The following is a 25,968-nucleotide window of genomic DNA, read 5'->3' as shown; positions in this document are numbered from 1 at the left end:
GAACCGAATATGCCTTCAGCTCCACATGAAGGAGAGTAATTAGTATACTTGTCAAGCCAGGTACAACGCTGCTTACCCGGCTTTTTTTTTCCTCCAGTAGCTAATGAACTGCTCCCATCTCATTATTCAAAAATAAAAAGGCACTTAGTATACCATGAACTGATTTGCCATTCTTTTTCCAAGAAATAAGATTCAGCTCTGATCAACCTTACCATTAAGTGACAAACTGATGAATGTCACAGAGATTGGGTAAAAGTTAGAATACTTTGCTATTTAAAAAACAGTAGAGAGAATATCAGCTAATTTTCTGCAGCATTTATTAACATATTGAAAGCTGCTTTTTCCATCAAATGATTTGACAATTCAAAACATCCTAAAATTAACCACAACTGGATAATGTGATTTTCTTAGTCACCTCCAGTGCTAATGTCACCTCCAATGCTAATGCACAGTAAAATAAAGTATTTATGACCCACATTCTGCCCCTGTATATAGCTACAGAGCAAAACTAGGTGCACAAGCAATGGCAAAATCCTTATCACTGCAACTATGTATGATACAAAGCATAGGGATATCAGAAATGCTAACAAACATCTGAGAACATCCTGAAATGCTGGAAATTGGAGGGGAAGGGACGATGATTAGGTTTGATATATTGACAGAAATTTAGTATTTTAAAATATCTTGGTCAAATAAAACTCATATTTAATGACTATCAGGTTAACATTCAGTTTACTACTAATTTATTTTTCCATCTGTATGCACTGGTTTTTTTTCTTATTTTTTGTGATTTAAGTTTTCCTAATGAAATGCATTGTGTTTTAAAGGAAATAAATTTTTTTGAAAGTCTGATAAAATTAGAAGTAGGCCTTAAGAGTGTCTAAATTGGGTAAGGTATGAAGAATAAACTCACATAATTAGAGAAAATGGATTAAAGGGAAATGAAACCAACACTATCCATAGACAAAAATACATATAATATTCTTATCTTTTATACAATTTGTTTCCTTTAAATTGTGTTTAAAAAAATCTTTCCTTTATATTTTATCATGTTTTTCCAAAAGCTGCTATTCTAAGTATCATATGCAAACAATTTTGAAATATTATTTTGTTCCAATTACAAATTTATTACTCCCATTATTGCATGTGAACTGCTACCTTCAAGTGGTTGCACAGCCATTCTCCCAGGTTAAAAAAGTTACAGCAGCCACTCAATACTGGGCCAGGAATAAAAAAACAGATAGGTAGTTTCACAGTAAGCAGTTTCCTTTAATTGTTCTTAAGGAACAAATCTTTTACTTCTATTACACACCAAAATTCTACCAGCTGACAAGAACTCACGGGACACCTGCCAAATTACAACAGTTCACTCAGCACAATCATCACTGGATGATAAAGTAGAAAGCTCATTTTGCAGAAAAGCCACTTGTTAAAAAATTCATAAATTCATAAAGACGTTAAAAACATTCTACCACAGTTTATAAACTAACATGTTATTCAAACATAATAAAAGGCACTGAGAATGCAAAGCCAATAGCAATTCTTTTGCATCTACAAATCACTATTGGCATACATTGTTAAACATCTTGGACATGATTTTTCACTAAGGTGTAATGATTTTCCGTTAATAGGAAAATAAGCTTCTCTAGGCAAGGATTTCATCTTTAATTTATGCTATCCACCTACTTTGTGAAATAACACACCAAGAAATTGTAGAGTAAACTTGAAAGGGGGTAAATATTAGTGCCAATTATATGTTAAGTTAGCAGTGATTAGGGAATTATACAATAAAGTCTATATCCACTACATTATGTTTTTGATGATCACTCTAACAAGCACTTAAGGTATTGTGGTACATTAAGGAATGACCAATACCACTTCAAAAAATTGAAACATCACTGACTCTTGCAATTTTAGGACACGTCATAAAAATGAAAATTAAAGAAAAAGAATTGCCATATAAAATCTTTGTTAAAGTACATTAGTAGTAGCTAACAAACTAGTCACACAGACACAAGCACAGAAAAATTCCAAAGCCCTGTCAAGGGTTAGACTCTGAACAAGAGAAACACGTGTCAATCTCCTCACAACAAAAGTTAACAGTGGTGTGACACTTACTAAATCAATTGTTAAAATATTTTGTAAGAACCTAACAAAAGTTAAGTGATCCATACAGAGGATTCAAATATGTCATAGGTTACAATCCTGATGATGAATCTGAGTAAACCGGCAACTATTGAAAAGCTGCAGCTCTACACAGCTGCAAGCTTCTGGTCAAACACGACAGCCTTGCATAAGTATTTTCCGGGCTAGGCTCTCATTTGATTTATGGGCAGAAAAGCAAAGAAATTTCAGAGAAAAGGCTAAATGAATACATGCTTCAATAGCAGATTGAGAAAAAGGATTTTTTAAGTGAAATGTGTGCTTCTTCATCCTGTCTACTGAATAGTTTTACTAATCTCAAAAGAAACAAAATTAAATGTAAGTCAAGCAAATCTTGAAACAATGCAAGTAAACAGTTCCATCACATGAGATCAGCAGGGCAATGCACTCACAAAAAAGAGAACCAGCCCTGAAGCAGGAAGAACAAAGTTCTTCAGAAAAGTAAATGGAATTTTGATTTGGGAATTTGAGAAAGGCTTTTTCTGTTACTTCAATTTTCAATTATTTGTAGCTTTCCTAAAGAAAACAACAATAGAAAAAAGACAGAGTTGCATTTCCCAAGATATATTTGAGACTGCAATTCCAAGTGTAAATTTAATCTGAATTATGGGATTCCACTGTTCGAAAGATGAAGTAACTGGGGCGCACTTGGTGGTTATATCTTCAGAGACACTAGAATCCAAGACCCAAAATATCCCCAAATCACGGTGGAAGAAACAGGTCAGTTATTCTTACATTTTACTAGTCTCTAAATTGGCTGAAACAAGCTTGTGCATTCCCTAACAACTGGCTTTAATCAGGCTGAATAAGAAGAAATGGACTTGAAAATATTAACAAACTCTTCATAATGGATAACTCCTGTTTAGACTCACCTGGAACTTCCACACTAATTTCTGTCCTCCTATCTCAAAAATGTACACTGGAAGAACTAGGGGTTCAAAGAAAGAAAAAAATCAGTGGTGGCCTAAACAAACATATACAATTTTGGAAATGAAACATTTATTTTAGAAGACACCAAAAAAAGGGATATCAAGAAAGACAACACTTGCTTTACCATTTCTGATGAGTGTCAAAACATTCATAGGTATTCTGAAGTATTTAGATTTAAACCTTTTTTCTATGTAAAGACACATTTATGAAAGTCATAACCATAAAACATCAGGGCCAAAGATGTCACAGGATTTAAAAATGCTAGATATTTAGCATTTTGAGTTTTCAAAATAAAAAGAAAACCAAGCAATTCTCACAAAAAGATCAGCATTTTGGAAGTGATAGGAAACAAGAGCAAGTACTTATTTTAAGAATTTCTTTGGGATACAAAATATAGATGGGTAAAGGTTATCGATAAGTGCCTGCTGCAGGGCAGAGTTGGAAGAAACACACTGTCAGTGAGTCTTTTGAAACCTATCATGACTAGCTGCTCATTCACTACCACACCAGCAGGATCAGGGAAGAGAACTGGAAGGGTAAAAGTGAGAAAACTCATAGGCCGAGATAAAGACAGTTTAATACGAAAAGAGAAAAACAGGGAAAGCAAAAAAAAAGAAATAATTCATTGTTTCCCATGGGCAGGCAGGTGTTCATCAATCCCCTGGAGAGGAGGGACCCATGATGTGTAACAGCGACTTGGGAAGACAAATATCATCATTGCAAATGTATCCTCTTCCTCCTTCTTCCTCTGACTTTACTGATCATGATGTCATATATCTGGAATATTCTTTTCATCAGTTGGGGTCACCTGTCCCAGCTGTTTCTCCCCCCAGCCTCCCATGCACTCCCAGTTTTCTCACTAGCCGGACAGTACAAGAAGCAGAAAAGTCCTGGGCTCTGTCTAAGCCCTGCTCAGCAATAAAAAAATAAATATATTATCAACTCTGTGTTCAGCACAAGCCCAAAACACAGTCCCATACCATCCACTGTGAAAAAGGTTAATGCTACTCCAGCCAAAGCCACCACACCCTCTAAACCAAACACTTTCTCCTTCAGAGAAAAGAAGAGGAAAAAAAGATGTAGCCATGCAGCTTAACACACAACGGGAAGGCATCCAGATATTGTAGAACATATGGAGGATAGCTCATATATAGTATGAAAAATAAAGTAAATTGCATGGAAAAAAAGCAAAATTTGTGTACATGAAGAACAGATCAAATTCAAATAATAATTCCTTAAAAAGAGTAAGCTATCAGCAAGATAACATGCATACCATGTGGACTGGAAACATATTCCCTACTTCACTGGAGAAAACAATAGGGAACAATTTTAATTTTTAATTAAAAAAAAGTACTATAACCCATTTATCAAATATGTTTTGAATGGCTCTATTGTGAACTAAGGTCAAAATACAATTTCTAGATTCTCAAGCTATGACGTAAGATTAGCTTTATTGATCTTTTGTATGACTTGTTACAGCTCTCAATCATTATTTTGACAGTTTTATCATACTGTAATAGACTTCCTTTTAGATAATTACAGTTGCTATGTTCAATTTCAATCTCTTGTAGGACTTTTCCTCTAGATAATCACATTAGATTCCTCTAGATCTTGCTTCTTTCTTTTGTCATACATATGCAATTCAGTTTCAATAACAATTATTAATTGCTTCATTAACAATTACTATGAATTATTTTTACAGCATAATCTTAAGGCTTACCAAACAAGTTCAAGAGTCAATTATACAAGAAAACCTTCATGCTTAAAATCTCTCCAAATTTTTTTTTAAGTATTGAACACCTACCTCAACAAAACAAAAAGCAGAACACATAAATTTTATGCACTACAAAAGTTACTAAATATTGTTAACTTGCATACATGACATGTTTTAATTTATACCTATTTCTAATCTTACCACCACATCACTACTATCAACAGCCTGAACTTATCTTCCTAATAACATCCTCATAAATACCAGTAGGCTGCTCTTTCCTTGTGAAACCATCTCTTGTCCCAGCTGAATAATCCCCAGTTCCTACAGCCTTTTCCCACAGGCGAGGTGCTCCATCCCCTTTACCATTCCAGTGGCCCTCCAGTGAACTCTCCTTAGCCCATCAACATCACCCTTTCACAGTTGCAGCTTACTGCAGAAGGAGTCCAGAGTTTTTCTGGTCAGCTGAGTAAGTCTCAAAGGCATCAGAGAGCAGTGCTGACTGTGCTGCAACCCCAAAACAAAGTGACTGAGTAAAGCTGGGATGACACGTCTTCCTCTTCTGCCTAAAGGTTCTGCCTAAAAGTATTTTTTGCATAGTCTAAACCACCTAAACTATTCCTTTAAAAATCAGAAGAGATCTCAGCTGGCAGCATCATACTTTGTTGACCTACTTACTTTCTTCTCATTTTCAGATAATGGTTCCCAAACTCCCTAGTCAAAGAAGCAATTAAACTTAGGTAATTTTATTGCTTGAAGGGTCTATATTTTTTGGATTAAGGAGACCCAAAACGAAAAGGAAATAGGAGTTTGTTTTATTTTAACTGAAAGACTAGGACATACAACCTAAAGAGAGCTTTCAGGGTCATGGATCCTCCACGGGAAAAAAAAATCCTAACATCAGCCTTCAGCAAATTAATTTTCATTAGGTTTTAAATATCTTTTTCAAATGCTTTTTACTGTTTTCTTTGGTGTTTTTCATTGTCATAAGAGAGTCCTGAAGATGTCAAATACTTGGATCACTCTTTCAGATGACTACTCCTGTATTTTGTTGAATAGTCAGCTTTTTAACTGAGGTTTTAGTAACACCCTTCAGGTACACTGCATTTGGCACCCTTTTTATTTTTATGCTTTTTTTCTCAAGCAGAGTCAATTCTAAAGTAGAACAAAGTTAAGTCATGCATTGCTTTTTTAGGACCTACAACATGAACTGTAGTTATTTGAGCTAAAACTGATAGCAAGATGTTCCAGGGATTTAATACTCATGTTTCAGCACAGTGCTGCATATATACTAGGGGAAGGTCTGAAGAAAAGTTCAAATTGAATTATTTGCAATGTAAGGCATTTTTAGAGAAGACAGCAAGGTCCATTCCCACTGCTATTGACAAACTAAGGCTGAAGCTGTAATTTACAGATTTTATTGACTCTGTTATGGAAGTAACACATCTCTCGCTGAAGAATGTTTTCCTCCATGAGTTCGAAGATATGCAATTCTACAAACAGAACCAATTTAATTTAGTTGATGGCCATGATCTTAAAACTAGGGTGACATTGCTCAAGGAGCTCACCAATGTGCAATACTCAACTCCAACCCCGTTCTCTGCCTACTTAGACATAGGCTTGCTCTAACATATTCTAGAAAGAGAAGTTGGAAGATTCCAAAGAAAGGAAACGTTTTGGATTTGAAGGCAAACAGCTTTTCTTAGCAACACTGTCTCAAGAAAAATTCTCTCCAGCATCAATTTATCAGTGCACTACTGAGGTTGCATTCATCAGACATTTATACAAAATGGAAAGACTGAACCTTGCTCAGTGTTATGGAAAAGCTGAATTTTCCCTGAAAAAGTGGACAATAGCCTTACAGAGGTTAAAAAGAAAAATTGCCTTTCATTCTGCGTTCATCCATTTTTTCCCTTTCCAGCTTGAAGAGGAAGCAAGAAATGAGCATGTGTTGATTCAGATTTTCTAGCCCTCATAAATCCATGCCTGTCAATTTTAAGATTGAATCTTGGTCTTTGCTTTGATACAAACTTTCAAAAAACTGTAACCAAGTTAATTAACCTGCTCATGGTTCAAATATTTCATTTGTAAACTGGGAATAGAATTTGGACCAAAACTCAGCCATGGCCACTGAATAAGCCAGTATTTCAAGAACATCAAGAAGGTGCTATGTAATAGTTAGAAACTTGGTCATGTAAGCATCATTCAATTCAGCTTTGCATGCTGACCAGAGTAAGCAGAAAAAAAAGAACATTTTCCCAAATAAAAAAAAGACAGACTAGGGGTGTTTCATGACATTATTGTTAGTATTCATGCTGAAAATATACAGTAAAACTGGTGACATGAAAACCATTCTTTTGCATTGTAGACTCCTCCTCCTGTTTCTATTGCTCTGGTGAAAATAAGGTGCTTGTGTGTATCCAATTTAGAGTTTCTAGAATCACTCTCCAGATTCTTCAAAAATAGTTTTAATTCAGTTGCCAATTTTCTCTGTAAAAGAAATTTGATTTGAATATCTGCATGAGACCTGTTCTTTAACAGCATTCCCACATGACAAGACTATTACAGAGCAAATGAAAAAAGCAGGTTGTTAACAGTCAGTCTAACGGTGAGAAATAATATAGTTCCCTATTCATAAAACGAGAACAGGTGAAATATTTAAAAAAAAAATAAGGATGTGTAAAGCAATCTCAGAGGCAGAATCCATTCTGGACATAAATGTAGAAGACCATTTATTGTTTTATAGATGTAGAAATTGTTTTTACTGCTTCAAGAGTAAAAGCTTCAGCTTTAAGAGCTGTCCCTGTCCTACTGCTTTCCCTTCTCACCAATGCAACCAAAGGAATACAGATGCTTCATCCAGTCAAGCAAGAGATAAACAATAAAGAGATACCTAAAACTTTTGGTTTTTTCCGGAGAAAGAACTTCTGCTTCTGAGAGGACAGCTTAAACATCTGGTATACTTCCTCTCCATGCCTTTGTGCAAATATTCTGCCTCCTCAGTAAGAAATCAAAGACAGGAAGACGGAGAAAGTAAAAAACTAAGAACAACTTCAAATGCTTGTTTAGAAACACTATCATTAGTCAGTACTAAAAATGAGACTTTCTCAAGTCTATGTGTCAATAATATGTGTGCAAATACAAAGAATGTGTAATTAATGTGATTTTATCTTTTGGAACAGTCAGTTAACAGAATGCAAACTTAAAAGACCACAGCCAGAAGCCACCCAGCAAAAGATTCTTACATAAAACGCTCTTGCTTTCTGATACTAGTTGGCATGAACAAAATTCTGTTCATGTGGAGAAACACATACAAAAAGTACAGCAGAACATTGTCAAGATCTACTGAGTACTTGTAATTTTTACTAGAAAGCAACCTACTGCAACTTAAGTTTTTGCAAATCCAACAGACATAAAAGTGAAGATAGTGTTATATTCAAGATTGTTTTTACAACCAGCAATATATTGCAATCAACATTTTCACAGTTTAAAAGACTAGTGATCAGCCTTGTTGAATGTCTAGATTTGTTAGGCACTTCGCAAATTCTCTTAAATGTGCTATATTTTAACATAACTCCAGGTTACACACCTGAAACCAAATCCTTGCTTCCACGGATTCTGCATTAGCTCACTCTGATAATTAGTCAATGGTAATACACTTCTGGAAGATGAAGCACATTCCTACCACTATATGCATCTCTGGTAGAAAACACAGTGTAGTAAGGAAAAATATGAAATAAGACTTAATCAAATGTATATTTTAATTCCTGGAGATTTAAACAATTTGAGATTATTGCAAAAGAGCTTCTTCAGAGTTAAAAATAACTTAAAAAAGCTATGTATGTATTTTTGGGTGAGCTGATCTTTTGGGTGGGCAGTGCTCAGGGTAGACTGATGATGTTATGTATGCTGCATGGATACACTTGACAATTTTGAAGTCACAGCTTTAAATCTCCTTTTACTAAAAATAGTTTTTGAAATTCAGCAATAGTTTTATCTCTACTGTGCAGTTTGTAATGCTGCAGAATGCTTGTTTCAGAACTGTTTTCCACTTCTTTCCTGCTATCTTCACTGGTAAAGTGGACTATAGACGTATTTCAACAGACACCAGCACTGCTTGGCACAACTGCTCAACACTTTATATGTTTCAGCATATAAAAGGCATCTAGCTGTTTCTTTTTAACATTTTATCAAGAACTGAATGTAGAAAGCCTGATGATATTGGTTTTACTTTTCAAGTTGTTTATTTAAGAAAAGTAGAGGAACATGGAAGGGTATTCTGACCTTATATACATGCTAATAATCCACAACAGATAGTCATATAGAAACAGTTTGAGATTGCATTTTACACTATTATCAAAGTGTAAAAAGAGAGTAGAAAAGGTAAGATTCTGTCCTTCTTCCTTGCCATGTACAGAAATTTCACGATTATAAGCCGCACCAATTATAAGCCGCACTTCTGGGTATCAGCAACTTTTCATTCTTTGTCCGTATATAAGCCGCACCTGATTATAAGCCGCACATTACAACACAGAGTGTGATAAAAGGTATCTATTCTATCACCATCTGTTGAGGGTGGGGGCAGTGATCCTTATCTCTGTGGGAGATATTCTGCTAATGGGCCATACATTGAAACCAGGTTGGGCATTGTTCTTTATCTTTTCACAACCCATCCTTCCTCCAGCCAGTCATTTTCTGCTAATGGCCATTGAGTCCCACTGTGACTGATAAAATTACTTCATCCCATTGGAAGTTGCTCCAGCCAGGGGGAAGAGCCCAACATTTCTTACCAAGATAAAAATAGAGGTTTTGGGACACTAAGGGAGCCCCTTTTTCCACTGGACTCCAGAGGAAAACCGGATTTCTCCACATCACCACTGGACCTCGGAAGGGAAACCGCACCTTCCACAGGAGCACTGCTTCAACTGAATCACATCTGTCACTGCAGGAGGATGCAGCCACCATGGAATGGGACTGCTACCAACACCCTGCCTGATGGGGTGTCAGGTTGTACTCTGACTTTGTCAGGGTTTGGAGTTTGTTTCTTTGTGGTACTGTATTTCTATTTTAATTTCCTTAGTAAAGAACTGTTATTGCTAATTCCCATATTTTTGCCTGAAAGCCCCTTGATTTCAAAATTATAATAATTTGGAGGGAGGGGGTTTACATTCTCCATTTCAAAGAGAAGCTCCTGCCTTTCTCAGCAGACACCTGTCCTCCAAACTGAAACAGCAACTTTTCATTCTTTGTCCGTATATAAGCTGCACCTGATTATAAACCGCACTTTGGGTTTGGACCAAAATTTTAGTCAAAATGGTGCGGCTTATAATCGTGAAGGTAGCAACTACCATCAATCTATCATCAATTGCAGTTCCTGTTTACCATCTTCAACAATGACCTGGAGGATGCAAAAGACAACCAATAAGGAGGCAAGGCTGGCATTCAGATGGACCTAGACAGGCTAAAGGATGGGCCAGCAGGAATCTCATGAAATTTAGTAAGGGTCAATGCGCAGTTCTGTACTTAGGAAGGAGGAATCCCAGCAACAATGCAAGCTGAGATGGATTGGCTGGGGAGCAGTTTTGCAGAAAAGAACTTGGGGGCCCTGGTAGGGTAGCAAACTGAATATGAGCCAGCACTGTTTTGTGGCAGAGAAGATGGACAACAGCAACTTGGGCTTTATGAAAAGAAGCAGAGCAAATAGATTGAGAGAAGGCATTATCCCCATTACTTAGCATTTATTAGACCATAACTAGAATACTCTTTTGCACCACGGAATTCAACACCTGGAATTCAATGTCTTAACCTTTTAAGACATTCTAAGTACAGAATTTATCTATTTTAACATCATTGACTTTATTTTTCTTTTTAGGATACAGAGATAACTATAATATGTGATGTCACATTTACAGGGTTTCATTATGCTTATGTAAGGCACCACCTCTCCTTGGCCCCAGAGTTTTGTTTGGAGTTAATCTTCCATACATTGATAGAATAATCCGAGAGCTCTAGTAAGGTAATAGGGAAAAGAATTATTATAGTGCTTGGTTGGATTACATGTTTTGAACTTGATAAAGTCAAAAGATACATAGAGTACATTGAGCACATTCTTCATATTGTACAGCATCCCAAAAGAAATTGAAGTTGGTCACAAACTGAAAATTGGCACATCAGGCCCTCCTGCACACACCCAAATAGTGAAAACACTAGAAGGATGCATTTTGTTCACAGAAACTGTGAACTTTTCATTTACAACATATGGAATGGTGACTATTACAGCATAATTGCCTTTTGATACACTTAAAATGAGCAGTATAGAGGTAAATTCTAAGCTGTATTACTTCATGTATAAGAAAACTAAGAGAACTCAAGATTGTTCTTGATTGCAACAACAATATACCGTATAAATATGGAATTTGATGTGATATAGTGGATAGGGCATATTTGGTGTGATATAGTAACCTCTACCTCAACATGAAAGTTACTGGAAAATGAAAAATAAAAGACTATCAAATCAAGAAGTCTGTTTTTTGGAATGGAAGAAGACTAGGCTACAAGGTGTGAAACTTTGCACTCTACTGAATTCCCACCCTACTTAAACTACCTGGGCAGAATTAAAATCTACTTTCCACATTTAATTTAAAAGAATTATTAAAGGTATTATACTGTTATTTACGCTAAATTTTATAACGTCAAGCTCCTTTCCTAGTAGTACAAGTCATCTTGTAGAAAACCTTTCCATCATTAGTATTGATTTCTTTCTATAAAAATATATTTTTTCCTTTTGCAAATAGAAATGAAAACATTCCGTCTTAGTGATAATTCTGCTCCCATATTCCTTAGACCTCAGATTTACTCTTCTAGTAATTGATTATTTAGAAACAAGAAGCTCCATCCCAAAAACTTCCACTTATAAGACACACATACTATAAACAACTTTGACCTGATACAATATGCTGTGTTTAAAAGGGAAGTCAAAACACACTTTATTCTAAATAGATTACTGTAAAGTGCTTGTGCATATTTTTAAAATACTATTTGTTTTACATGAGGTCTTTTAATTCTTCGCACTGTGTAATTCTATAGTTTAAATTCTTAATACAAGAGAGTCAAAGTTAATTTTTATAATATTGCACTATTATATTTTAATAAAGACCTGCTTTACTAGAATGGAGCATTGCTGGAGCAATAAGCTGCGTGTTTCTTCTCATTCCTCTCATCCATACATTTTTGTAGAAGCAAAACAATTTAGAACTATGAATTGATTAGTGAAAGTAATAGTACAGCTACAGTACTTTCCTCTCCCTGTGGGAAAGCTTTTTTCAGTTTTAAAGGGAAAAAATTAAAAATACAAAACCAAGACTGACTGAGACTTGCAGCTCATTAAAGCTGGGGTGATTTCCACTATACAGAATTCTATTGATCTCCATAGTCCACAGTAGACAAAAAAGTGTGGTCAGGGAGGGGATGATGGATGCCTCTGCCAATAGCACTGAACAAACCTGTTAGCTAATTGCTACCAAAGACAATTATCCCCGCATTGTTTCATAATGGAAACACATTACAAAACTCTAATATACACACAGGGAAATTTGATGATTTGACTGCGGAGCCATGTGCATTGAATCTCATTGCCGAAGGCCAGCCAGGTCGCTGCTGCGAGGGGAAGAGAGTGTCAGAATAGAAGCCTGAGTATCTCACAGCTCATTCTGTAAAACGAGTTTAGCAACTCCACAGTATTGTAACAACACCGCAATTCCCCAGCCACACCCACACATATAATGTACAACACAAGGCATGTATCTTTTAATGAAAATTAAAAAATAAAATGTACTATGAAGGACAGAATATTTTTATGCCGTACAACTAAAAGCCAATGCTAAAACTGATTCTTCGCAGTTTTGATCACCATGAAAGATTTTTCATCATTCCACATTTAGATTACATAACATGTAACAAACAGCCATATAACTAATAGCGATTTAAACATGTTTTATACAGTAAAATCCACCCTCCAATCAAGTGTTGCAAATTCACTTTAGAAAAAAAATCCTCACAATAGATCACAACAAAACTGTCACTGAGTTAAGCAGAAATCTAAAACCACTCCAAAATAAGGATTTATTTCATTATACCGAATTAAAGTGTAATTCAAGAACACAGCACTATATAAACAATTTGTATCTTATCCCCAGTAACCACATTCTCGGAATGCCTCTTTCTAAACAGGATTCTAAATATGCTTGTGCCCCTCTCTGGCATACTCACTCAAGATACCTAATTCTAGCAACACAGTAGTATGAAATCTGGTGTACAGCACAAAAATTATATTCTGTTTGACTGTACAGTATAAGACTGCAAAACAAAAAGAAAATTACTCAAGATATGTCATCATTATAAAGATAAATTAATAATCAGAAAATTTTATGATTAATTTTGCTTTACTGTACTTGTACTGCTCTCCATTGGCCAGCCTACCTGCTTCAGATTGTGCAGACTACTATTTTGACAAGACCTGGATAGCAGTAGGTCCAAAGCAATCAGAAGGTTGACTTTGACAAATGGTGGTGCTGCAGCGAAGTTGAAAATAACACACATCCACTTTAATCTCTTTCTTGATTAAATCGAAACCATACCATTCTGACATCATGTGATTTGCTCATGAAGCATCACTGCAGGTTACTTTAGAGGCTACATCTATTGAAATGATATTGAATTTTTAGGGGAAGTACTTAATTCATTCAAATGAAACCTTCAGAAGGTAACTGGGCCACCAGTCACTGGTAACTGTGCAGATTGAAAGAAAACCAAAGGAAAAATCCCTGACAAAATCCACCATATGCTACTGCATGATATTTTAGTAGGTATTATCTTTTGCTTTCAAAAAGAGAAGATTATACACATAAAGCATATTCTGAAGCTTTTTACCTATTCTGCCATAGTCAAGCTCCAAAGGTAAACATTACACTAGGTAATAAAAATGCAGAAGATGAAATTGTCTTTTTTACATGAGACTAGGCAAATATTTATGGGGCAGTTGACAAACTCCTGCCTAGTAAAAGAGCCAGCACTGAGAGCAATTACCCTGATATTCATGACTCACTTTGAATATCACATTGAATATTACTCATAAATCTTTTACGAGCACATCCCCAGAGCTCACTTAACAGCCGGTTTTAATCATGCAGTTGACACAGAGAAAATAACAAAATGTATTTTTTCAGTGGCAAATTAATTTAGGCTTGAACCTCCTCCTGTAGCTCTATTCTTTTCTTCCCTTTCATTCAATTTTTTTTTATTTTCTTGTACTGAGATCAGTTACATGCACTTCTGTATATACTAGCAACATTTCTGCAATGTTATAAAATGAAAAGTGGCTTAGGTTTATTTTAAGAATTACTGACAGTAATTACTGACTTTTAAAATACAGAATTTTAGAGATATGTATGTGTTATGGGCCCCATACCCTTTATTTTACTGGAAGAACAGATACTCTGGAAATCTAAGAGGAAAAAGATTCATTTAAATACTATAAAATTGTGGCTGATCTTCTTACATACAGTTTAACTGTCATTAACTGTGGAAGATATCAAACTTAAAATGCTACCCTTGTTATCTCACTTCCAACATTGTGGTAACTATTTTTCTATTGCTGTCAGAAGAAAAGTGGAAACAAAAAATATACAAAAAAAATTAAAAAAAAACCAGCTAAGATACTTACGGATGGCTTGCTCTTTTTCTTGTAGAAACCTTTCCAACACAATACGAGCCATCAATGATGGGGCAAAGTCCACCTTAGCCCAACAAAAACAAAAACAGAATTTCAGGAGGTAAATGCATTTAGATGCACACTTGTCAGAACTGTAATCTACTTGTAGATTAAAATAAAGAGCAAAATAGAGGAAATGGGACCTTTATCCAATTATCAAACTCAACTATTTGCACCAAACAGCACAGTGCCAGTGAAAATCCAAATAAAGTAGATAACATAAAATCCTGTTTATTATGTTTGTACATTTTGCATCTGAACCACCCTTTGTAAAAGATGACAGTGAAACCTTTTATAAGGTTATCCATCAAGGAAAAGAGGTGGTGATCCTTTGCTATGAATCCTCATTCATGTGGTACCCCTCAAGTTATACCACATATCCTTAGCATCAGTATCACCAGCAGATGTGTTGGGCTTAGTCAAAATTACTTTAGAATTTATATTTTGATTTTAAACAAAGTTATTCCTTCATTTCACCTTTTTTTATATGCATGAAAAATGTATAATCTAGTTGCTCCTGAAATAACAATAGCTTTTTAGATACCATTAAAATACCACTTTAGTGAATCATTATTTTAACTATGAGAGAGCAAACCTTGGTCACATAAAGTCACAGAGAATTTTTCTTGACATCTTTTCAAGTTCACTATTAGTGCAAAAATTTTATCTTGATTTAGTAACTACACAAAAAAAGACTACTCCATTTGTGCATATATATTTTTGCAAATATGCATATACTTGGATGGCCTTAAATTCCCCAAGTAGAAAGAAATGCTTTCCATGGAGCTGCTTATTTCCAGTAACCCACATCAGAGCTGACACATGAAAAATGGTGAAATTACTGAAGGTAGTCCAGCCTGAATAAGGACTACCTTATTAGTTCAGGTACTTGCATCGCCCTAATTTTCATATTAATCATGTGTCCATCTTTCTTTGAAATAGGGCCATCATGCTTCATGTCAGAATTTAGCATGTAAGTAAAATTCATAGTGCTTCAAATCTCACTTGAAAATATTTGTATGAAGAGAACAGTGACTAATTTTATTGTCATTTAGTCTTTTTGTACTACATACACAATATAAACAGTTGGCAAATAATTTCCCTCAAAAAAAAATTTAGAAGTAGCTTTATAAACCCTCAAAAAACATCCCCAAAAGATAACAATATGGAGCTTTTTCTATTTAACAGAGCTGCTACATACTGTAATACAGCTATGTTATATATTTCTCATCAATTTTTACAGTTTCCACTGATTAAATATATATTGACTCATAAAGTATTACCATTACATCAATTGTCAGCAGATGCAAGAGTATGTCATTTAAATATTAACTATCATATAAAAATGGCAGCTTGATTGTTTGGAAGCAGTAATCTGGGGCTGGTTATTGCCATGTTTCCCTAATGCATTAGGTGGCAGTCACAAAATGCATTGCCTTTCTGATATACCTGCTACTACAAAACCAGAAGCAGGTAAGTTCTTTATGTATCTCCCTTTTCTCTTAGATTTAATTTTTATTTATTTCTGAACTGCAGATATCTTTGATCTGAATTGCAAAAATGCATTAGTGAAATATAAACAAAGATATGCTCACCGGAGTCAGAAATTTTATGCATCATCTCTAAATCAATGGGAAAAATATACAAAGAACCAGTAACAGATATATTACTCTGTGCTTGAAATATTTTTATGACAGTTCCCATATAATATGGGAGCAATACATCATCCATTGGGATGTTTACCCAAATTCTTAAGATTTTACTTATTTATGTAAAGTACAAAGTACTTCAAGACTTGTCTTTTCCAGAGATGGTAAAAAGCTACACATTACCACTAATATGAAATAAATCCTTGATTCTATGCTAACTGTACGATCAGGTTACACAGACACTTCACAGACCATTAAAATCTTCCAGTAATTGATAGGTAATCGCTCATTTGCTGGCTTCAGCAATGTACATGAGAGAAAAACCATTCTTTTTTACTAATGTAACATGTAGAACTTGCTGCTATTGCTACACTTAATGCTCATAGTGCCATATCATTTTTAATGTAAACACTCATTTTCTGGTTCCTTCTTACATTTTCTATTAAAATGCAACACAAAACAGCGTACATTTCATTCTATCCCTTTGAGGATTGCATAAGCAGTTCCAGGGAGTATCAGCTATTGTATTGTTACTATTATGGTAAATAAATATTTTAGAGTTTAAAAACAGGTATTTCATACATTTTTTTTCCTAGGAAACTCTTTGCCACTCATTCAAACTTTTAACCTCTCTTTAAGCTCGTGCTAAGATAGTAGTTTTTAATGCAAATAACATCTTGTATAACAAGGCAAATTCATATTCTAGTTAATAAACAGCATCAATAAATTTGTGAAGACTTTAATGGCATCTGTACAGAACTTTTCATACACTGAGGAATTTATTCTGCTTAAGTGCTTTATCTTAAGCAGTTTTCCTTAGCCATCCTCTAATCCATATGAAAAGAAATAAATGGAATCAGGAAAATTATCTGTTTTAAACCATCCTATCACTAAAAAATAGTAATAACTTAGATGGGTTTTGTTATTAAAGACAAGCAATCAAACTGATACAACTCCATTTGATCAACGTGAAATTTTTTTATAAGTTTATGCATTAAAGACCTGCAGACTGTCTGAAATTTTCAGCAAAATACAAATGCAGGGTATCCTACACATTTGCCTTCAAGTTAAAAGACTAATTACATGAACTGATTTATTAATAAATGTGGCTTTTTGTCTAATTATTTTAAGTACTAACAGACTGGGGAACCATTTTAAATGTCTAATGTGCCTTGAAACCATTTTTTTAGGTTAATTACATTTCTCACTAAAGTCACTATAGATATGCCCCTCAGGTTTTACACTGGAAGATTAAAGAAAAAAGAAAGATGATTACCTCATTGGCCAGGTCCAGTAATACTGGGGCAGCTGCATTTTTCATCACGCCATTCAGGTACCTAGACAAGACAAAGCCAGGTAATTTTGCAGTGGCAAGAAAAGGCCAGTTTATACATGTCAGCATCCCTTGTGAATCTTTTTTCATTTGGGGGAAAACACCCCATTAGAGAGTATTTAACAGCAAATCTTTTAAGAAGTAAGTAAAATAACTATTTTAAGCTAACTCTCCAGGGTTGTCTCCTATGCAATTCATCTGCAAAATACATCCATCTCAGTGAAGTCACAGGTAAAAAATGCAATATATCAAGAAAATTTTAAAAATGCAGTTTAATGACACACAAATAAATTATATCTGTACTACTTAAAGATGCATCATAGACAAATAAACCCCTACTATTCACAGATTTTTGGCTCCACATGACCTTCAATTATGAAGGTGCACTGTATATCACTCAATTCACTACTACATACAAAACCAGAAATTCTCAAATTTATTCCAAATTTTGTTGTCTGGGTAGTAGTTTAAATACTAAAGGCTTACTTTAGTGAAATCAGCTTAACAATTAAAATTCTAAAGAGAAAACAAGAAATGTTTAGGATTCAATAAAGGTTGATAGAAAGTCATTACCCTATCAGTGACAATGGTTTAATGTTTCTGGTCGAGGGTATTACAAAATGATGTTTCTGACCATCGTTTCACACAATGTCGCTTTCCTCACTTCTGTTACTTTCACTGCTTGATATTTACATTTCAATAAAGCCTGAAAACTGTGTTTAGAAGCTGGAGAGAAGGAGCTATGACATTGGAAGCCACTTTGTGCTTCACAGCCATGCGGAAAAGAACAATAGTTACCAACATTTGAACCTGCTCGTTTATCCTATCTGTATCCGCATAGCACATCATTACTGACATCATTAGAAGGCCACAGCCTTTCCAGTTCTATCATTACCTATCCATCAGAAGACTCGTCTGCTCATTAGTTACAGACACTAAAATTCTTTATCATTTTACTTTTCTGTGGAATGGGTGGCATACCTTTATAAAACCCCTGCACATAAGGTTAGATAGAGTGTTTTTTGCTTACAAGTTATTCTGAAGCTTAATGAATTAAGGAAATGAAAAAAGCTTGTTGCTGTAACCTATTTCAGTTCTACATAAAAAATCCCCCAAAAACATGCTTAAACATCGAAAATTTATAACAGAAGAAAATGAGAGATCATACACAAAATATACAATTAGGAAAACGTACTTGAGATTAATGTTCTCAAACATGGATCTAGATGATCGAACAGCAACACTACAGCAACAATGACGTAAATTTCTGTCAGATATTTCTAATGCTTCTGGAAACTCCATTATAGACTAACAAGTTTCATATGCTGATGGCAATACTGTTCTGAAAACTTGCTGATCCTTCTTGTACTTTGTATTTGCCTAAGATTCAGACTAGTGAGTCTTAGTCAAGCAAAAGAAACTACTCTGCTCAACTATTTTACTTGCTCCTAAAAGGGACCATTGGAAATGTCTACCTTTAAAACCTGGTACTTTCTGACCTACGAAAGCAATGACAACACAATTATCTGCTTGTATGTTGGCAGAAATACTAAGGAGCATAGCACTTGGACTTGGGTTTACAGCAGTAAAGTGGATGCTACAGAAGAGCAGAGGAGAAGACATGTTTGTCATATTTATGCCTGAAGTATTTCAAAGTGGCTTCTAACTCAAGTTGTCTGCTTCTGTAGCCTCCTAAACATAATACACAGTAAATCCATTAAAGCAGGACTCAAATGAGTTTTTTAACTATTGACCAGAACATCTCTGATTTTAAAACGTGCATTTTACTCAGCCATGTAAATACACTTGCAAAATGACACACTCAGAAATAGCATAAAGAATGATTTTCCCTACCACTATCACACAGCTTCATACATAATGCATTAGTTATGTACTGCTATCATACTTCAGACTACAGAAGAAGACAGGAGACCAAATCCTCCTACGTGATGTGAGACAAACTTAATCATACCTACAACCCTACTGACACCAATACAACTGCTGTTTTGCATAAAGCAAAATTTTCTCCCATGTTTCAGGTTGAAGTTTCAGGCTGGAACTAGTGATTTATACATACTCTAAGAAAAGGGTTACTTACACAGCAGTTACAATTACCACAGGCTGCTTCACTGAAACTGTGCTAGTGAAAAATATTTAAAAGTAACACTGCATATGCATGTTATTAGCACAATAAAATTTTAAGCCAATATTCTTCCTAAACAAGAACCAACCTTAGGAAAAGTGTGATGTGATCCAGTACAAATTTTACAGAATACAACTACTAAAAAGACAAAATCAAGCACCCAAACTAGTACACTTCACAATAGATATTCTAAACAAGTGTCTGATATAATTAGGCTGTGATTAAGTTTTAAATACATAACTCTGGTGGAAGTACATTTAATTGTTTACAAATCAAGGTTCTTTGTTTATTTTCTTGATTCACACAGATTAGTATTAAACACGAATATCATACATTACAAGTATGAATTCACTTGCCATGCATACTCTTCAGATATGTCAGTCTACAAAGTAATATTTTAATTGCATATCTTTACCTGTTATCACTATGCCCCAATTATGTCACTGGAATATTTTTAGTAAAGCCTATAGAACTAACAGAAAAACTACAAGGTGTAGAAAGCACAATTTATTAGCTTAAGATGCAAACAATTGTAAAATGACATAAAGGTTTTCATCCTCCCTTAAAAACTATTTTTGACACTTCTGTTGATAAAACAGGAGTGATCTAAAAATTAGTGCTTTAACTGCCAATACATGAATATGTAACTTTTTGTAATGTAACACAAATGTTTTAAACAAGCAACTGTAACAGAACAAGCTCTCTTGCTGTATGGAAGTCATCAGTCTTGACACAGAAATCCTACAAATTAAAAACTACCAAGTAATACATAATAAATGCCATCACACACACTGAAAAAAAAATTTGCTTATCCTTATCTGCTTAGCCAGGGAAGTAAACTCTTTCTTAATTAGAATGACCAAATCTTGAAAAATTTATGTATTTCCAGTGAAAAATATTTTTAGGTGAACCATTCTGTATTCCCAAATTCTTAATTTATTGTTAATATAAAATTAGCTTCATAAGCTAATTTACTCACAACTGCCATAAAAATCAGAAGTTATGATGAGAGTTTTATATGGGGTGAGAGGTCATACCTTTGGTAGTAAGTTTCAATAGCTTCAGCAGTGTGATGCTTGGCATGTGTTCTTTTGATTTGTTTCTAGAAAAATGAAAAAACAAGGACTTTTACAAATGTGTCATAGATCAAAACACAGAAATCATGACTATGCAAACACACGATCCTTGGGTACATTTTGATAGATGTGAACCATGTTTTCAGATTCCTTACAGAAATGACATTCAATCTACCTATTGAATTGAACGTCTTCAGACTGTACTGCAATGTACCATATGTAAAAGCCAGTAAGGTCACAATAATTGAATCTAAATAAGTTTACTGAAGGCTGCTGAGGGCAAAGAAAAACTTGTTCTCTCTTTCAACCTTTGTATTAATTTTCCCTCAATTCAATTCCATCTAAGTCTGGTGCACTCTAGTTTTACAATTCAATTGGCATTTTTAACCAGGAAGAACATTGCTTAAAAACAACTTATTTGAAAAACTACAAAAAGTAATTCCATAGAGACTTGCCACTTGACTGACACCTGTCATCTCATGATAAATGACTCCATTTTCTGCCTCTCTTGCCTTCTGCCACTCCGGCAATGGTCATTTATCATCATCTCTGTCAGCAATGGAAAGCAGCACTGACAGTGCAAGTCAGCAAACATTTAGCACATGGAACCACGCAACACAGGGAAATTATTATTGTCAGAATAATAATGGTTTAGCATAATTTATTACAGGTCCACCAAATAAGCAAAGGCTAGATGTTATTAGACAGATGGATGGGTAGGCTTGGCAGCCATCCACTGAGACTCAGGCGGTGCTTGATGTGGAAAAAGGAACATCCTCCAAACCAATCAGAAAGCTGGCAGTTCAATTACAAAGAAATAAAGGGACATTCATCATTCAATTAGGCACCTGTCAACCCTCACAAAGGAGAAAACTTCTAACCTGGTACTCCTGGGAGAAGATGCTCAGCAGAGTGGACTGCGATTGACTGGAACAAATAAAAGAAGGACAAAGTTAATTACTGGAGTGCACTGCAAAGAAACAAAAGAGAAGGGAGCTTCAAAGGTAGGCCTGCTGCCCTGTAATCTAACAGAACATGAAAACAAGTGTGGAAAAGTTGTTCCAGATGAACACCTCAGACAAAGGCTTCCTGCTGCTAGGTCAAGGAGAGAGCATATGAGGGAAGGGAGGAAAATATAGCAAGAATTTCAAACCCAACTAGCATATTGTTTGGGTGATTCAACTTCAGAACCCAGAAGTCCTACCAGGAACAAGACATGGAGCTAAAAGATAACAGAGAAAAAAAGGAAATTAAAAATTTCCATTAATAATTGATGGAGTTAAATTCCATCAGCAGTTGGGAACACACCGCTTGTTCATTGGCAACATATTGAAATTCATTTTGTTAGCAGCAAGGGAACTTCTTCAGTAGCTGTCTCATATTCAGGTTAAAAACTTCCCCCTCTGTCAGAAGTAGCATATGGGACCAGTGGAACATTCCCACTGAAACTGATGTGCTTTGAAAATGGAAACTTTCACAGCAGGAAGCCAAGATTCCCGGGAGTCGGTCATTTCCAAAAGCTGCCATAAGCTTCATTCATCTAAGGCTCCACTCAATGTCAAACACCTGGCAATGAAGCAACCTGGAAAGCATTCTTCCCAAGTGGGAATTTTTCTCTCTGAATTGTTAACATTTAGAAATGAGACAAGATTTTTTTCCTCTGAAAGGCAATCAATACCACACTGCTACTGTTTTCAATTGTCCTCTGTGGATATATCCACCTCATCACATCCTGAACACTACTAATTACTCCTGATATACTTTTCTACTACATGCAACTTGAACAAATTATAGTCTCAATAGATCGAGTTTTATGGCACAGCAAAGCATTATGAATAATTAACATTTTTTTATTTCATGAACTTACCTACTATGGCACAGTACAGGAAGTTCAAGGATATAGTGTCTAAAGTCTACTCTTCTGTCAGATTTCTTGTATGTGAATTTAACACCAGCATATCAAAAAGTACAAGTTCTCTCCATACATAAATGACCCTTCTCCTTCCAACTGTCACACTTCAGAAATATTCATTTAAGATAGGGAAGTCCTACTCCCACTTTTAAAAAGGAACACTGAGAGACAAAATGCAATGGTTGGATCAGAGTTAAAGAGACAGTATATATATGCAGCATGGTATGAAGTTACCTTTAAACCAAGCAGCTGAAGAATAAGGAACAAAGTGACTAGATTAATGCAGTGCTGTATAAAGAACTTACAAATATGTCTTATCCATAGCTGTGCTTCCAGGCTTTTTGCCATAACTCTGTATTTTGGGCTTGTCTGCCCAGTGCAACATCTGCGTGACAGCAGTAAGATAAGCCTTGATCTTTGGTATTTTACACATGGGACTGTTCATCCTGAGCACTCACTGAGACTAAATGTTAAAACTGCAGAAAAATGATAGCAACACAAACTGACTAATATACAGATTCATTCAATCAACGGATTACAGAAAAAATAAGTACAATACAGTAAGGAGTTTAAAATTTAATAAAGTTTCTATTAACTCAAATAAGCAGTATTTAAATAATAAATATTTACTCAAATATACATGTGACACAGAGGCCAGGAGTTACATACCACAAAGCCTCTTCAAAAGGCACACAATCCAATTACGGCAATCTGCAACCTGCACATGTAATAACTAGAAGGTGAACAAAGGAAAGAAATTAAGACTATATACTTACACAGGCCATATACATACAGAAAGCTAAGCTATTTCAAGATAATTTAAAAAAACCAAACAAACCAGCAGGCTATAAATAGGTTGGATACATAGGGTCCCCTAATGGCTCACCACATAACTATTATAATCTTGTACATTTACATGGTCATAATGGTAGAACTGAATTTAGAGATAGATGTGGGAAAAAACCCAAAACAGATCAGGACAGCACTTGACTAATTTCCAGTTTGAGTTCTCCTCCACTGACATAGCAATTTTTCTGGTTTTAGGCTATTCCAGGTACAATAATTGTACTTATACTATCATTATCCTATTATACACTGACAGTGACCTCAAAAAAACCTATGACCTCTATCCCTCCCTCCCTTTATGCTCCACCTTTAATGGAGGACTTCGAAATGCTACGTTAATGGTTGGACTTGATGACCTTCAAGGTCTTCTCAAAACTAAATGTTTCACTTATTCTTGTCCATTTTATTTGTCCCCTTGGTGTCCTTGGGTTATGACCTTCAATTTAGTTCAACACTCCTCTCCTATGCTTTCAACTGTTCCGATAATTTAGGACTTAGGACAAATATTGATAAAATTAATTCCAATAACAGTGTGAATTGGATATATACTTTACCACTGGGGCAAAGAGAATTATTTCAGTAACAACATTCAAAGAATTCCAAACCTTACTACTGGATGATCTTTACCCTTCTCTAAGAGAAGTGGATTTATATCTTCACATGGCTGCTTCTATGTTTCTTTTGGTTAATATAGTTCCTGTTTTAAACACTAAAACCACTCATCTGGCACTCAGCGTTTCCTTGCCACAATTTCATTAGGATAACTTCCTGGCAATATGAAATAGTTTCTCAAAACACAGATGGAGAATCTATTGCAAGATCCCATTGAGTGAAAACTGAAACATCATGGTTTCAGAAAGCACTGAAAAAGACAATACTAAGTCCTTGGAGAAGGAAGAGTAGTTGTGAACGTGCATTGGAATAGCATGATCACAACTGCTGATACTGACAGCAGGAATACTACCACAGAAGTTATCACTACTTCTACAGGAACAGCTAAATTCCCAGGGCTCCATTCATCCTCTGATACCTCTATACAAGATTTCAAAGCAACAAATGAGCAGACAAATGCATTTATCACTGAGCTATCCAAGAAAACAAACGTAACACTGAAAGTGTTTTTTATTCAAAATAACATTTGAGAACTGCGTTATTGCCTTTCATGGAATAAACTATATAGTAAACCTCACGGCTTACTTGAAGACTAGGAATATAGATTTGTGACAAGCAGACTCTATTGTTGAGAAACAACTGTAGAGCCAAGGTACATAACTGCTAATTTTTCTGAAACAAACAAAAAATCCAGAAGTATTCTGAGTACTACCTCATTTAAACATTTAATAATGAACTTGTTACCTGTCTGGTAGAACTGGTAGTATATTGTCCAGGGAAATAAGCAAACTTTTCTCTTAAGTTCTGTAGAGGCAACTTTCACGGAAATATTTTCTTCTGCAATTCTAGATAATAATGAATGTAGCTACCAGAGCTCTGTTCAAAGCATCCAGCCTCACTCTTAAGATAGCCTCTCTTTCTTGTATAGTGGCATCCACAATGATGCCAATTTACTTTTTGTTACTCTGTGTTGATATCAGTGGTATACTTTCATCTGAATACCTAATGTGCTTTTTGCTCTTGTCAATATGTGGATTTGAGCAGAAAACTGTGAAATCTAAAACTGCCCAAAAACGCCCATTTTTTAAAGATAAAATTACTTTTATTTTATAACACAAAGTATAATCTCTAGGTTCCAAGCTTAAAGATGTAAAAGATGCTTGCCATAAAAAACTCCCCAGTATTACAGTTATAGATGTTATTTCTAATATACAAATCCAACAATTATAATGGGATGCCCAAGTCAGCCCAGAAAAAGGGATAAGAGAAATTATTCCCAAGAACTGAGATATCAGTCAAGCTTAGAAAGAAAACTGCAAATTTGGCGCTGGGAAAAGAATATGCCTTTGGTCAATTACTATGTAAGAATAAAATTTAGACCATTCTCTTCTAATGAATCTCAGAATTTGGTAGACAAGGAATGCTATAACCCCTGGAAAGTGTTTCAGCAATATTCTGTGTTGCAATGATTATTCACAGATAATGTAGTAACAGGTAAATTACTAATTCATATAAGCAGTTTAGTGCTTCGTAGCTTCAGTAGATACAGAACTTTAGCTAACAAGAAGCTAGTAATGATGAAAGCAATTTAATTGAACCAGACTATCACCTCAACAAAACAGAGTTGCAGATGCAACCAAGAATTGGAGTGCTGTCCAGCTTAATATTTGCTACTTACTTCACCCTCACCAGGAGAAAATCCAAGCATAACAAATGTTATGCAAATATTATATTATCAACCCTTGCAAATAATAAATTCTTTACAGATAAAATAAAACTTATAGTTTTTTACTTTATTGTCTGAGATTATTAAAAACATGGAGT

The 25,968-nt window shown here is 35.0% G+C and overlaps 1 protein-coding gene across 2 annotated transcripts in view; it reads right to left on the bottom strand.

Moving 5' to 3' along the window:
• The window catches only part of CDIN1 (CDAN1 interacting nuclease 1), a 127,684-nt gene that overhangs the window by 79,441 nt on the left and 22,275 nt on the right, over positions 1-25,968 (bottom strand). For both annotated transcript variants that reach the window (XM_033063895.2, XM_033063894.1), the window contains exons 2-5: positions 21,656-21,701; positions 20,736-20,800; positions 17,499-17,559; positions 14,526-14,598 (exon numbers count right to left, since the gene is read on the bottom strand). In XM_033063895.2, coding sequence (XP_032919786.1) covers positions 14,526-14,598; positions 17,499-17,559; positions 20,736-20,800; positions 21,656-21,701 — 245 coding nt within the window. The remainder of the gene's footprint in view (positions 1-14,525; positions 14,599-17,498; positions 17,560-20,735; positions 20,801-21,655; positions 21,702-25,968) is intronic.

This window comes from Catharus ustulatus, chromosome 6, assembly GCF_009819885.2.
Source record: "Catharus ustulatus isolate bCatUst1 chromosome 6, bCatUst1.pri.v2, whole genome shotgun sequence".
NCBI lineage: Eukaryota > Metazoa > Chordata > Aves > Passeriformes > Turdidae > Catharus > Catharus ustulatus.
This window is presented reverse-complemented; position numbering and strand designations above follow the sequence as displayed.